The sequence below is a fragment of the Triturus cristatus genome, chromosome 8, assembly GCF_964204655.1.
Source record: "Triturus cristatus chromosome 8, aTriCri1.1, whole genome shotgun sequence".
Taxonomy (NCBI): Eukaryota; Metazoa; Chordata; class Amphibia; order Caudata; family Salamandridae; genus Triturus; species Triturus cristatus.
The window spans coordinates 1,409,459,223-1,409,475,296 of NC_140591.1; the positions used below are offsets into that span (position 1 = coordinate 1,409,459,223).

Here is a 16,074-nt window from a genome sequence, read left to right on the forward strand (position 1 = left end):
TAAGAACTCTATCTCCTTCTTCCAGAATTCGCATTTGCTTTTCTTAACCACAATCCCTTTTTCTTCAAAAATGCTCAAAACAGATCTAAGAATCCTGTCATGTTCATCTATATGCTTACTGAAGATTAAAACGTCATCCTGAAAGATCACCACCCCCTTCACCTCTTGTAACACCGATTGCATAACTCTCTGGAATACAGAGGCTGCCGAAGCTAGCCCAAAAGGCATTCTACAGAATTGGAATGACCCAAAAGGTGAATTAAAGGCTGTATAATGTCGAGAGTCCTCATCTAACAGCACCTGATGGTAAGCAGACGCTAAATCAATCTTCGAAAACCATTCAGCTCCTCTCAGTTCCTCCAATAAATCCCCGATTTTAGGGAGAGGATGTGCGTCCACCCAAATTTCTTTGTTGAGACTCCTCAAATCTACACATAAACGAATCTCGCCATTGCGTTTACGTGCGACCACCAATGGACTAAGCCATAAGCTAGATTCAATTGGCTCTATTATGCCAGATTTTTCCAGTCTGTCCAACTCTGCTTTGAGGTCAGCTCTAAGACTAAATGGTACTGACCTCACCTTGTGTTTAACTGGGATGGCATCATCCTTAATCTTGATTTTGTGTCTGAAACCTTTAATTTTTCCCAAAGAATCAGAAAACACACCAGGAAAATCACTGTCCAACCTGTCAGAACCCAAGAACTCTTGCACAACCAACACCTGTTCACTTGTCCCTGGTCTCAATACCATGCCAAACAAACCTTGGTGAAACCACCCTAGAATGTTTAGACCACGCACAGCCACATAGATCTTACCATGAATCTTGCGCCCCTTAAACTCCAGCACATCTTCTATAAAACCCTCCAGGTCTATCTTACGTCCTTCGTAGGAAACTGGCGCTCTATCTGGTGGAAACAAGGGTCTGTCTCCCCATGACTTCTTAAACAAATCATGGGTAATCATAGTGATACGTGCTCCCGAATCCACCAACAAGTTCAAAGTCACATCACCCACCTTTATTTCCTCATACGGATCCACACAGTCTGCAGGATCTCCAGAAACAACACTCTCATCAACAACAGTCACAATCATATCCTGAAACTCTTGGACTAACTCATTCTCACTCAAACTCTCATCCTTGCCAACACTATTCACTTTTTCATTTTTCAGAAAGTTTGATTGACACACCTTAGCAAGATGACCCAATCTACCACACTTATGACATTTAGCATTTCTCCCGGGACAAAATCTGTTGTCCTTGCCATGCGGAGCATACCCACAACGATAACACATATTAGTTTTCTTGAAAGGACCCTTGACCTGATTTTTATCTTTTCTGACCATGTTCCCAACAGCACCAGTCGTTGCAACAGCATTAACAGAATCCCTTGAGCTCACCCCACTACTCAACTCCTTGATGGAGTTTTGCGCCAACTCCAAACTTTTTGCCACCTTTATAATCTCCTCCAGACTAGGGTTCCCCATAGTGAGTAATTTTTGCTGTATCTGTTTATCCGCACAGTGCGCGATGAACTGATCTCTAACCAACTGGTCCCTGTACTCACCAAAATCACACTCCGCACACAACTTTCTCAGCGCACTTAGATAGGTGTCCACATTTTCACCTTGAACTTGCGCTCTTTTAAAGAACTTGTGTCGTAACACAACCAAACTTGGTTGCACATCGAACTTGATAATTAGCTTCTTAACCGCTTCTTGATATTCATCAAGGACCTCGCCTTCAGCTAATACCAACACAGGAAGATGTTTATAAACTTCTCTCCCCTCAAAACCCAATGAATTTAACAACAGAAATTTTTTCCTTTCCGCTCTATAGCGCGAAGCTCCAATGGCCCCCACATAAGTTTCAAAGGCGTCAAACCATTGTCTCCACTGTATCGGTGGCGCTCCTGGACTTTCTAGGAATGGGGGAGGCGGATTTACAGCTTGCATTATGCCAACCTCAAATTTCTTTTCTTGCAAATCTAGCTACAATAAACTGAACAAACCACCCAACACTACTCCCCACAAACGTGGTGCACAAAGCCAACCCACCAAACCAAACAGTAACCCAGATACGCTGTCCCCCGCAAATCCAGCTTAACGAATCATGACAGGTAGACTTGTCAGTCACCAAAAACGGAGTCCAGGAAAAAAAAAAACTGCATGGAACAATACACTCGTGATGAATGAACAGAAACTGAAGTGTCATTCGACCTTCAAACCTCTTGTAGACACGATATCCACTGCCTCCTAAAACAGTTTAGTAGTCAACTGTCACAAGCCGATACTCCAACAGCAAATACAGTCTTGGCGTGTCGTACACAAAGTAAACAGGAACCGGACTCAGCGCCGCTTCGATTTCCTAACAGGAAACTGACGTGTTTGCTGCGTTGCTGGGGAAACGTTCTCATCCGCGATAGGCTCCTGCTGCGGAAACGTTCTCATCCGTGATGGGCTGCTGCTGCGGAAACGTTCTCATCCGTGATAGGCTGCTGTCCACCAAGCTTCCACCAATACGTTGCGTACAATTCTAGTACGTCATCATTCCTCCACAGCGCTCGTCGGGAAACAACCTCAGGCACTCCAACGGCTCACCAGCTCTTCGATCTGCACAACTCCTCACAGCCAGGTATTCTTTTCCTTTTTACAAGAAAAAAAAACGGAAATGGAGCTGACACGACGGTAGTCCTCACTTGCACCGGAGCTGCCTCCTAGGTAGTTCACACTTGCACACAAGTGTTCCGCAAAGCGCTACGGCTCCCCCAGTTAGGAAACAGTGTCGTTGGGGACTTCACAACAGCGTAATTATCTCGTGGTCTCGTGGTGGTAACTCTGACTCGTTAGTAACACCACAGCGCAAAGAGATTCCTTCACCATCAGCTGTTCGTCGTGTGTCAGTACACCGGATCGGATCCAAAACAGTTCACTGTGTAAGGTCCCTTACGATGGCTCGCCCGCTCGTCGCCAAAAATATGTTGTAGCCTATTAAAATAATAGGATTTTCCACAGACTTGTTATAAAAAAAACAAGTTTAATTGTAGGTTCAACGAGCCACCGCACAACACATCCAGTGCTGACAAGATCCCAACTGTCTTCTGTCAGAACCCCTTGACATCAGCCCATTATGACTACATACAGAACGTTTACTCACCTAACAAGCATTGCTAGGCATAACAGACTACGATAAAAACCACAAAATAACACTGAATAACAAACCAAAGCGAATTACATTGGAATAAGAACAATACGAACAAAAGTCAAGGGGGAGAGCCCGGCCCGGCCTCCTTCGGCTCCTGAGGGCTACAGAGGGCCCGCCCTTTGCCCGGGCTTAGCCCTGCGCCGCCCGTGCGCGTCCCGCGACGCGGAGGGAGCTGCGGTCTTTTGTGCGCCTCCGGGCGCGTAGGTGGCGTCAGGGCGCGCAAAGAAGTCTGGGGATTGTAGTCTCCCCCACTCTCGGCCGCGAAATGCAGTAGCGGCGGCGGGGGAGACACGCAGCAGGAAGGAGCCCAGTAGCGGCGACAACAACGCTGGACCGCAGGGCAGAGCAGCGAAAGAGTCCCCCAGCACGTAAGCAGGCTTCATAATTTCAAGTTTCCCGCTCCCCAGAGGGAGCCGCGGTCTTTTGTGCGCCTCCGGGCGCGTAGGTGGCATCAGGGCCCGCAAAGAAGTCTGGGGATTGTAGTCTCCCCCGCTCTCGGCCGCGAAATGCAGTAGCGGCGGCGGGGGAGACACGCAGCAGGAAGGAGCCCAGTAGCGGCGACAACAACGCTGGACCGCAGGGCAGAGCAGTGAAAGAGTCCCCCAGCACGTAAGCAGGCTTCAAAATTTCAAGTATGAGCTTTTCATAATGGTAGACTAAAGCACATTTGAAGGACAAGGAAGTATCAGTAACACACTTTATCAGCCACCGATTGAATCCCTTTAACAGGTATTAAAATTATTTGACTAATGGAGTGAGTGAGTGAGTGAGTACTTTCTTGTATAGCGCATGGCTACCCTAGAGCATCCCAGCGCTGTAAGACCAGAGAACGTTAAAAGACATTATTGAAACAAAAATGTCTTTAGTCGCTTCCTGAAAGCCAGATGATTAGATTCATGCCTGATGTTGTCGGGGAGTTTATTCCATCCTTTGGCCGCTTGGACAGAAAGCAGGCGGCCGCCCATCCGGGCCAACTTCACCCTGGGAACTACAAGCAGATTTCGTTGGTTGGATCTAAGAGATCTAACCGATTGATGGCGACGAAACAGGGAGTCCAGAATGGATGGGCCAACATTGTGGATGGACTTATGTGCCAAACACATAGTCTTGAACACAATTCTTTCCTGAATTGGTAGCCAATGAAGCAACCGAATTGAGGCCTTCGCTGAACATCGTTTGGGGACTTTCATAAGCAAGCGAGCTGCACAATTCTGCACAGATTGCAGAGTTTTTATGGTAGCTGCTAGTGCCCCCATATAAATAGCATTTGCATAGTCCAGTCGCGAAAGAATCAACGACTGGACCAATACGCGTCTGGCTTCAAATGGAAGAAGATCTAGGACTTTTTTTAGAACTCGCATCAATCCATAGCAGGTCGCGGCCACCTTCTTAGCCTGATGTTGGAAATTCAGGGCAGAGTCCAGCCAGACCCCCAAGCTTTTTATTTTGGTCTTGGGCACCGGAGGAGGGCCCAGACAATGCGGCCACCAGGGGTCCAGGTTAATTGGGGCTTTGTAGCCCAGCAGCATAATATCCGTTTTGGCCCCATTTAGCTTTAAAAAAGACGAGGTCATCCATTCAAGGACTTTGGTGAGACACGGGGTCAGATTGTTGATCCCCTGATGTAAGGCATCGTCCCTCACTAAAGAAACAACCAGCTGCGTGTCATCGGCGTAGGTGATAAGCTGGATAATGGACCAAACAACAGATTACTGAAGTACAGTAGATAAAGACAACTACACCACCCATAGCCATTAGCTCAGTCCTTAGACATGATAGCTTGTTCTTGTATGTATTGATGAGCCAGGCCTCTGTGAAGTCATGAATTGTGAGCAGCTTTAGAGCAGGTGAACTAGCACTGATAAGGACTCCTAGACGTGAGTTTGGCAGGGGGACCAAATTGCACACACCAATAGTTTCAGTGGCTATTTAAGGAAGAGACATACAAAAAGAGGGGTGTGTGGGTCCAAGCGGGTGGCAGCCTAGGGAATGGTGAACAGGAAATTATATGCTCATAGTTAATTCTAGGTAAGATATGGTTACAGGGTTGGGATTCAAATGTGCAGGTGAGCCCGACATCAATATGGAAGAAGGACCATTAGAAGGGTGAAGAGAAAGAAGTTTTATCAGAGAAATTAGTATGCTAGAAAAGGCAGGATGCACATCTTCAATAGATATAGATGAGATGCTTTTCATAAATTAAGTTCATGGTCAGAGATCAGTAGATGTATCAGGTTTTACAGGAATGAAGGGCTGTGTGAGGTAAAACAAGGAAGGGTATGGTCCTCACGGAATGTGTTTGCACACCTCATTTGAAAGTTCAGGAATGGAGACTAGGCAAGCTGGGTAGTTGGTGGGTAGTGCACTTGACAGAGTTGGACTTATGGGGAATCATTTCCTGGTTTTACAGTGGGCCTTCCAGAGCAAGGATGGAAGCAGCAGTATAAAACCTCCTCCTGCACTAGCTCAGCTGCCTGGCAACATTTCTTCTTGTTTTGGCTACTTTAATGCCGCTTTGTTGGTCAAAGAGTTCGTCCCTGACCTTTTGTTGTGTTTTACTTTTTCAATTCCCTTTTTCTTTTCTGTGGTGTTACCTTGATCTTCTGTTTCATTGCACTTATGCTAAACCTTGAGCCTTTTTCACCATCATGGGTCTTCATTCCTGGCCTCCGCATGGACATGGATCTCAACAGGGTTTATCCATGTCAGATGTTCTTACACATGTATTTCCACTTTTGCACTTTTTTAATTTCTAATAAAGTCGTAAAGAGACTTTTTAAGAAAATACATTATACACAGAACAACTTGCCTTTTGCTGGATAACCTGGGGTCAATGGGTCACCGGCTCCATTCAGGTTTAGGACATTCCCACGCTGAGCACCACCTCCAGGAAGGTTCCAGCCATCTGGATAGGGTTCTACTCCTGGTGCACAATAATCTGCAGGGTCTGAGTAGAGAATGATTCCTTTGGCACCTGCGAGCTCTGCATTCTTAACCTGTTGAATATAATTTTACTTTTATCTGTTGCCTGGCTTTAATGTACTAACATATGCAAACATTTTCCCTTTGTACGTTGTCATGGTCTAGCACATTAAAACCAGACATTCTGGCTTTGCCAGTGCATGTGTGGTTTGGTATCAATCATCCCATTTTTTTTTTTTACACAGATTTAAAAAATGAAAGGGCTAAAATGTATATATAACCCCAGTTAGGAGACTTAGGTTTTAATTTGAAAAGGAACTTGCCATGCCGACTCCCAAGAAATAAAAATGTTTGCTCTGGCAACTGTTTAACATTTTAATTTGAGGAGCTTAGCAATGGATCGGAATTGTCTTAGTCTTAATATTCAAAGTCATTTTGCATTTCCTACACCATCTTTCTTATACTCAATGGGACAGATTATGAGCTAAGATCTTATTTATCGGCCTTGATAAATAAGAATGCAACTAAGTACTTTATTTTCAGGTTCGATAAATAACACATTTTACGAGTTCATGGGGAATAACATGCAGATTTGGGTGTTTAATGCACCAAACTTCACATGATATGGGGAATACTGGATGTGTTCCCAGTTACATTTTTGGCAGGATTGGCATGCTGAAATGTAATGAAGTTTTAGTTATTTAATGCATCCAATACTTATCAGATGTGTTAAATACCTTCTAACTCGTAATTCCAACCCATGCATAAACTATTGAGGAACTCGTAACCAGGCCCAAGTGTATGCATTCTCTAAGGCAAGCATGATAGATAGATCAGGGACCTGCAGCTCATATATTTGAAATCTGCCAGGGCCAAGGTGACAATGTGTTAGTCTTGGACTTTCATGTTACAAGTCACTGCTAAGATCATACTAAATAAAAATGTTTTAATGAGACTGTGTGTACCACAATGCATCAATGTGCTAAATCAACGCTATGGACAATATTATTTTGCTCCCCCCCCCATAAGCAGAATTTGTCTGGTACTCAGTCATGTAGCTTATTCAATGAGATTTTGGGAGTGTGAATCTCAAATTTCCCAACTAAAAAGAAGTGGGCTGCAAGATGGAAGGGTGAAATGACCAAGGTGCAGGATGGACTATTTTAATAGAACCGAGTTGGTCTTGATTTGCATTCAGTGGGCCTCTGTTTAGAGTGGCACAGTGGGTGAAAAATGATGTGATGGGATGCCACCCGAGCGATTGCCACTGGTTAGGATATTTATAAGCATTCTGACTGAAATATATATATATATATATATATCAAACACCAATCCCGCCTTTCTTTCAAAAACGGGTCCGACACATGCTTGGGATATCTTCGGGGGAAATTTATTTGCCACCATCCCGATAAAAACAGGAAACACCTGGCAGACGCGTTTCGGCGAATGCCTTAATCATTGCCAGCTATGTGTTTAGTTTTTGTTGTTTTGCACGGGGCTTTAACAAACTGCTAGATGTATTCCCATTGGAGCATAGATAATCCAATCAGAGGCTCGATGTTTCTACCTCTGTATGCAGCATGCGCTAAGGTTGCTGGTAGATGTAGTCCCCACAATGCTTTGCAGTCCGAAAGGTTTACAGTCACAGAGAGCCTGTAGGCAGTCCCACGTCGCGAGCTCAGGTTCAGTAACCGGTTCGTGCATATATATATATATTATCTACTGGCGGTCGCCAGTAGATAGTTATAGTTAGGACCGTGTTTCCATAGGTAATCCGCAACATTCTATTTGGAATAACTTTGGCGCCGGTTGACGAATCCTCCGGAAATTTTCAAAATAGGTGGGGCGCTCCGCTCTGTTCCTACCCTGAAAGTCTCGGGGGAATTCGTCAAGCGGGGGCTGAGAAAAAAGGGGGGTCCCAAAACGCGTTTTCCCCATACAATTTTCCATAGGGACCTTTAGTCCAAGGTACAGCCCGAACGGCTGAACAGAATTACTTGAAATTTGGCAAAGAGGTAGTCCTCAGCTCAGGGATGTGCCTTTTGCATATATGGAGTCAATCTGTTCAGTAGTTCCTGAGAAAATCAAAAGTAAAATCATATATATATATCTGGGCGGAGCCTAACCACACATCTCATCCTGAGATCTGATTGGCTGTCAGCACTTCATCCAAGAAGTGTTGGCAGCCATCTTGGGACCAATATACATGATAGCACCTCATTAAAAAGCATTGCAATTAATAGAAGGTTTTAAGACTTTAGTTACATTATAAATCATTTGTTGATGGTACCATACTCATTTAAGGAATTGTGGTGTGTTCTAAGGTGATTTTACCATGTGAAAAAGCCTTCTGCTGTGATATCATGAACCATGTTTTAGAGAAAACTATTTTCTCATGCTTTTCCCACAGAGGATTGGAAGGTGATCTATAAGCTAAACTGAGAGCATATTTTCTGTAAATTCACATTATCTTTCTCAGTCATGTGAGAATGAAGTCTGACATTCTCAGTAAAACATGTACATCCAACAAGGGCAGAGACTGTCAGTTGATTCCTTTGTGTTCTACTGCAGCTTCCCAGAGTGTTCTAAAGAACAACTAGAGCGCTAACAGTCTTACTTATGACAAATGTATGGCACACCTGAAGCCATCTTGATTGAAATAAAGTGGTAACACTTAAAACATTTAATTTACAAAGGAACAAAATGAGGGGGTTCATTTTGCCATATAAATTATGATTAGTGCTGCAGAAAGAAAAACACATTTTGACTTCTGAAATCCTCTTTTATTTCATAAAAAAATTCTGACATGCAGACTGAAACATGCACTTTCAATACCAGCAGCAGATTTGCCTGGTGAGCAGTAGCTTTACTACAGTGACCTAATGAGCAACTAGAGTGCTAACATTCAGAATTTATGGAAAATGTGTGACACATCTGAATGCGTTCTTGATGGAATCAAAGTAAAAAACTGAAAGTATTTCCTACTGAGGAGACTGCAGTAAATGAGGAAATTAGGAAACTTCATAACAAATAAATCTCCCAAGATGGCCACCAGAGACAAAAGAGCCCAAATGTAGCCCTAATATCACCCAGATGTAGCCCAAATGTAGCCCAATGACAGAACGTCCCAGAGTGTTCTTAAGATCAACTAGAGCGCTTGCTGTCTTACTTATGACAAAAGTATGGCATACCTGAAGCCATCTTGATTGGAATAAACTGGTAACACTTAAAACATTTAATTTAAAAAGGAACACAATGAGGGGGTTCATTTTGCCATAGAAATTATGATTAGTGCTGAAGAAAGAAAAATTAGGGCATATTTTGAGTGACTTCTCAAATCCTCTTCTATTTCATTAAAAAATTCTGATATGCAGACTGAAACATGCACTTCTAATACTAGCAGCAGACTTCCATGGTGAGCAGTAGCTTTACTACAGTGATCTAATGAGCAACTAGAGTGCTAACATTCAGAATTTATGGCAAATGTGTGACACATCTGAATGCCTTCTTCATTGAATCAAAGTAAAAAACTGACAGTATGCCTACTGAGGAGACTGTAGTAAATGAGGAAATTAGGAAACTTCATAACAAATAAATCTCCTAAAATGGCCACCAGAGACAAAAGAGCCCAAATGTAGCCCAAATATCACCCAAATGTAGCCCAAGGACAGAAGTGTGCAAAACACTTATTTTTGTGTATTTGCAGTTTTATATAGTGCAGACTTGTCAGGTATTGGAGTGCTTTACATGAACATTGGTTACATCACACAAGATCAAATTCATTTTGGTTGTAGACATGGGGAGATTAAGTGATTTGACCAGAATCACAGAATGTTGTGCTGAAGCAGAAACTCCAACCTGGTTCCCCAGTTGCAAAGTCTGCAGCTCTGGAAGTAACACCACACCCTCTCCCCTTGGATGCAACATTTAATCAAGTGGTCAACTGGATAAAAAAAACTAAGATTACAAATACTTTAAAAGTGCTTTGTCGCTATTTGAAAACTCAGAAAATATGTCCTCACTTTAGTTTTTAGAGCACTAACCATAATTTTGATGCAAATAAGACCATCTCATATATGTAATTTCTAAAGGAAATGCTCTAGGCATTACAGTTTTGATTACATCAAGATGACGTCAGGCGTTCCACACTTTTGTAATAAATATAGAATGTTAGCAATCTAGTTGTTCATTGGGATACTGTTGAGAGGCAGAGGCCAGGGGCACGGACTCTGAAAATTGAAGGCAGGTAGGAGAGTGCAGAGGCAACAATTTTACCACACTGGGCAGGCAGGAAGGGCAGTGGCAGCACAACAGACTATGGAGGGCAGTGGAAAGGGGGGCAGGGGCTACAAACCAACAATACAGGACTGGCAAGAGAGGCTGTGGTGATGTAATAGACCATTGTGGGCAGAAAGAAGAGGCAGTTGTCATACAACCATACATGCCAACAGACCCGTTTCAGCCAGGAAACGTCCAATGTTTTTAAGCTCAAATGGGCTTTATTTGATCTCTCTCCTGTCTACAATCTTCTCTTTTTCAATGTAACTCAAAGGGGAAAATCAATATCCCAGTTTTATTTCAAAATCTCCCTCTTACCAAGTTCAAAATGTTCGCAAGTATGGTACATTGGATCATGGTAGGCAGGAGGAATTGGGGTAGGGACATGGACTCGGATAACAGAGGACAGGAGGGACATTGAGAGGTGCACCAAACTGACCCTACAGGGCAGGCATCAGGGTTTGCAGCAGCACAATACACCACACAGGGCATGCGGGACGGGAGTGCAGCACAACAATCCATAGAAAGCAGTAGGGAGGGGACAGGACCATGCACATGGACAACAGACAACAGAGGGGAAAGAGGCAATGGTAGCTAGCTGACCATAATGGACAGACAGGAGAGAAAGCTGCAGCACAACAGACCATAAAGGGCAGGAGGGACGGATCAGGGGCATTACAATGGAACCGACACGCCAGGAAGGAGGGAATAGGGGTCTGCACATGGAAACAGAGGGCTGGGGGCAAGGGGGCAGGGCAGGAGCAGCAAGATGACCATGGAGGTCAGGCAGGATGGGCACTAGAAACAAGACACACCATGGAGAGCAACAGTGAGACTGATGGCATACACACAGACCATGGAGGGAAGGTGGGAGGGGGTCAGGAGCAGCTAGCTGACCACACAGGGAAGGTGGGAGGGGCCATGGCAGCACAGAAGACCATGCATGGCAAGCGGGAGGGTTAGTGGCAGCACAATGGCTATGATGGGCAAGGAGGAGGGTGCAGGGGCATGCACAAAGGACCATGGAGGATAGAAGGGAGGGTCAGGACCTGGGCACAGACAAGAGAGTTCAGGGGAAGGGGCCTCACAACAGACCGCGCGGGGCAGGCAGGAGGAGCAGTTGCAGCACAACAGACCAGGGAGGGCAGAAGGGTGTGGCAGTAAAATGGACCATGAAGGACAGGAGGAAGGGGATAGGGGCATGGCATGTGGACAGGCAGGGCGGAGGTGGCAGGGACAGGTTACAGTCATCTGACAATGCTAGGCAGGTGGGAGGGGAGTGGCAGCTCAACAGAACACTCAGAGTAGATAGGAGTGGCAGGTCCATGGAACATGGTGGTCAAAAAGGATGGAGCAGGGGCATGCACAAAGACATCGGAGGGCAGGGGGAAGGAGAATAGGGGCAGCAAGCTAAGCACAGAGGCTAAGCAGGAGGTCAATGATTGCCCATAGAATTGGGCAATGGAGGGCAGGAGGAGTGGACTGGTACATCATGCTAAATGGAGGGCAGTGGCAGCACATCAGACCATGCATGGCAGGAGGGAGGAGGCTAGTCCATGGATTCAGACAACAGAGGATAGGAATGAGGTGGATGGGGCAGCAAGCTAACTGTTCATAGAAGGTGGGTATTAGGAACTTTATTGTTTTTAAAATGTGTGTCTGTGCGAACTACTTAAAATATGAACAAGTATGCAGCATAATTCACTTTTATTCAGGAAGAAGAGGACGTTTGGGACTGTGACTCCGGGCTCACTTGGCAGAAACATCCCCTGACCTTCCACCCCCCATCGCAAAATGTAATGCCCGTGAAAAGGGTAGGTGGACCGCAGTGTTATATAGAACATAGTCCTGAGAGCACGATTGAAAATGAAAACTAGATATAGTATATGGTATAAACTATGCACCAAAAAGTGTGATATAAGATGAACCGGGGCGTGAAATATAATATGCAATACATTGTGCGCAATTACAGATTCATTGGAGAGCGCAAGATAGCACAGGCACTAGCGCTTGCTATGTGATTTGCGCCTTGGAGTGTAATATGCACAGAGCAGTGTTGTGTAACCTAAGTAGTCTCTAAAGTTGTAATATAAAATATGTGCTGGGTAGTGTAACATTGCATATGCACTGTGACAAAGATATGGATCCCAGATTGTAATAAGTATGGCATAGCGCTGTGCTTTATAACATAGGCATCGAGGAAGGCACGTTAGATGGGGCAATATAACCCGTGCGAAGACAAGTGTGGCATGACATATTCACGGGGTGGTGTTACAGTGCACATAGGCTAGAGAGTGTCATAGCATAAGCACTAGATGGTGGAATACAACACAGAGGTGTGTGGCACTCGGCAAGCAATGGTGGGTGTAACACAGCATTGGGCTCAGCCAGGAGCACGCTGTGACTCTCAAGTGAGGTTTGTCTCCTTTCCAGAGAGTAAAATAAAAAGTATTACACATCCAGCGGTGGATGTGTGTTTTATTAACCGTGAGGGGGTTTCTTGCATAGTTTGGTCGAATTTTTGTCGAATCCCCTTTGAATGGCTTGGTGTGCATGTGTATTAAATGTGCCCGTCAATAGCTACCCATGTTTGTATAAATAAACGACAAGGGTGTCTACTTGGAGAGTACCCACCAGCGGGGGCGCCGGGATTAGGCACGGTAGGGTGTCAGACATGTCAGAGCTTCACTAGCGGTGTGAATACATTCTACGTGGATTCATTGTATGCATAGTCGCCTTTTATTGAATATCACGCAAATCGTCATGGTGATAGGTACATACGGTTTGTCCAGCAACACAGCCCCCCTCCTAAAGAATAAAAAAAAAAAAAAAAGAAGGCCATGACCCGGGGGTTGGGGTCCCCGGGGCCGATTAAGGCCTTGGGAGGGCCAAATTAATTTTTTTCAACAAAAAAAATTAGGGTGCAGGTCCTGGGGGATGGGGTCCCCAGGGCTAATAAATTAGAAAAAGAAAGGGGGCCACACAGCCCTCTTTCTTAAAAATAAATAAATAAAAGACCAGCATCGTGCCGGAGGCCATGCCCCCTCCTTGCAGCACTCTGCAAACGCGCCCCCTGGCCAGTTGTAAGTTGAGGAATTAATTCCCCTTCAATACTGAGGGTCCCTGAGGGCCAACTAGCCCAACAGGTATCTCCAGTATGCGCCAGGGAGCTGCGTTGCAGACAGGTGTTCTGAGGCCACGCCACTTTTTACACCTCCATGCAACGCAGCTCTGTTGCGCTTACTGGAGGTACCTAGTGGGCTAGTTTGACCCTAGGGACCCTTAGGATTCAAGGGGACTTAATCTCTCAACTCAGAACGGCCACAGGGCACGTTTACACAGTGGTGAAGGGAGGGGACGGGGCCTGAGGTGACGTGTGCAAACACGCCCTGTGGCGCGTTTTTAAGTTGGCGAAATAATTCAATCCTGAGGGACCCTGGGGTCCAACTAGCCCACCAGGTGCTTCCAGTAAGCACCACTGCTCTGCGTTGCAGAGAGGTGGTGCAGGCCGTGCCACTTTTTACACCTCTCCTCAACGCAGCTCTGTGGCGCTTACTGGAGGTACCTAGTGGTCTAGTTGGACCCTAGGGACCCTCAGGATTCAAGGGGACTTAATCTCCCAACTTAAAATGGCTACAGGGTGTGTTTACACAGTGGGGAAGGGAGGGGACGGGGCATGAGGTGACGTGTTCAAACACGCCCTGTGGTGCATTTTAAGAGGTAGTTTTAATCCCCTGCCCTATTATATACTAGGGGCTTACAGAGGAGGTCATGCTAATCGCAGGGGGACCCCAACGCATAGTGTGCCTTAGTGTATGTAGGTGTTTTCACTGTATTCTGAGTGTCTTTTAACATAGCACTGGCTCTAGGACTGCTTAGGCAGACTCGGTTACCACCAGTATCCGTCTGAAAAAGTTGAGGGTACAGGATGTTTTTGCAACAAGGCTTCTTTCTGCTCTTCTGTTTGTTCTTTCTGCACGTTATATTTCTTCCTGCACTTTTCTTCGTCTTTGAGGACTTCTGTTGCTTCTTTCTGCATTTCTTTTTTTTTCTTTCTGTGCGTTTTTCCTTCTTTCTTCACATGTCCTATCTCTGTAGGCATAGTTAGAAATTAGCATTTAAAAAACCTTTGAAATTCACTGAAAAAACCATAGGTTTCAGGCACGTTATAGCTAGGAATTAGCATTTAAAAAACCTTAGAAATTCACTGAAAAAACCATAGGTTTCAGGGGCGATATAGTTAGCTGGATTTTTCACTCGTACAAAACCATAGAAATTCCCCCGTTATAGTTAGGTCAGCTAACTATAACTCGCGCGCCCGCAATGCACTGCTGATGACGTCACATATTACATCACTCATGACATGGTCAGTGACATCACTGATGACATCACTGATGACATCATCCTTGTGATAGAGTGGCAGAACGCCTCTCCCCCTAATATAACCTTTCATACACACATTCAAAAATAGAAATTAAAAATTTCAAAACAATGGACATACCAATACCAGTTACAACAACCTATTCAGTAATTGTAAGATCCACATACACATCCACTCATTCACCAACAGTCCTATACAGTCACTCATACATGCACTCACTCATCATATGTATTCATGCACCTATACATTCTGTTACACAACGCCACTCATCCATAAAGTTACTCACACACGTAGTCACTCATGCTAATAAAGAATCAAACATCCGTTTACCTGCATATTCAGTTATACACACACCACCACACTTACTTCTACAGAAACTTACACATACTTAGTCTTTTAAACAATCACTTATAGAAACACATACTTATTCATACAGGAACTCTTTCAATCTCTCACTCTCACATATACTCACTTATATACACCAATAGTCACATATACTAGTTTAAAACATATGTAGTTACGCATAGAGACACTATTGAGACAGTCATTCACTCACTAACACACCCATGCACACACTCATCCACCCATACAGTCCTGCACACATGCTGTCTTCAACACATACAAACAGTGAGTCACTCATTCATGCACCTATGCACTACGTAATACCCCCACCGAACCATACAGACATCAGACACTCATACTGATACTCAAAAAATCAACTAATACACAAAGTGAGAGACTGATACAGATATTTACATATTTAAACATTACTTACTAAGATACACTTAATCAGTCAGTAATACAATCAATTTTTCAAAAACAAATCATCCATTTAGACATTTATATACCCATTTATTCTTCCATCGACCTTGAGATATACATATATAAAACATATATAAGTTTCAGAAAAACACACATTCACTGGATGATGTCATCAGTGATGTCATTTGAGATGTCATCAGTGATGTCATGAGTGATGTCACTGACCATGTCATGAGTGATGTAATATGTGACGTCATCAGCAGTGCATTGCGGGCGCGCGAGTTATAGTTAGCTGAACTAACTATAACGGGGGAATTTCTATGGTTTTGTACGAGTGAAAAATCCAGCTAACTATATCGCCCCTGAAACCTATGGTTTTTTCAGTGAATTTCTAAGGTTTTTTAAATGCTAATTCCTAGCTATAACGTGCCTGAAACCTATGGTTTTTTCAGTGAATATATATATATATAAAAACATTTTTTTTTTTTTTTAATTTTATGATCCTGATCCAAAAAACCAACGAGAT

At 44.3% G+C, this 16,074-nt stretch overlaps 1 protein-coding gene across 2 annotated transcripts in view; it reads right to left on the reverse strand.

The window, feature by feature from the left end:
• The window catches only part of LOC146805833 (glutamate carboxypeptidase 2-like), a 428,404-nt gene that overhangs the window by 274,820 nt on the left and 137,510 nt on the right, over positions 1-16,074 (reverse strand). For both annotated transcript variants that reach the window (XM_085623137.1, XM_085623138.1), the window contains exon 6: positions 6,015-6,201. In XM_085623137.1, coding sequence (XP_085479263.1) covers positions 6,015-6,201 — 187 coding nt within the window. The remainder of the gene's footprint in view (positions 1-6,014; positions 6,202-16,074) is intronic.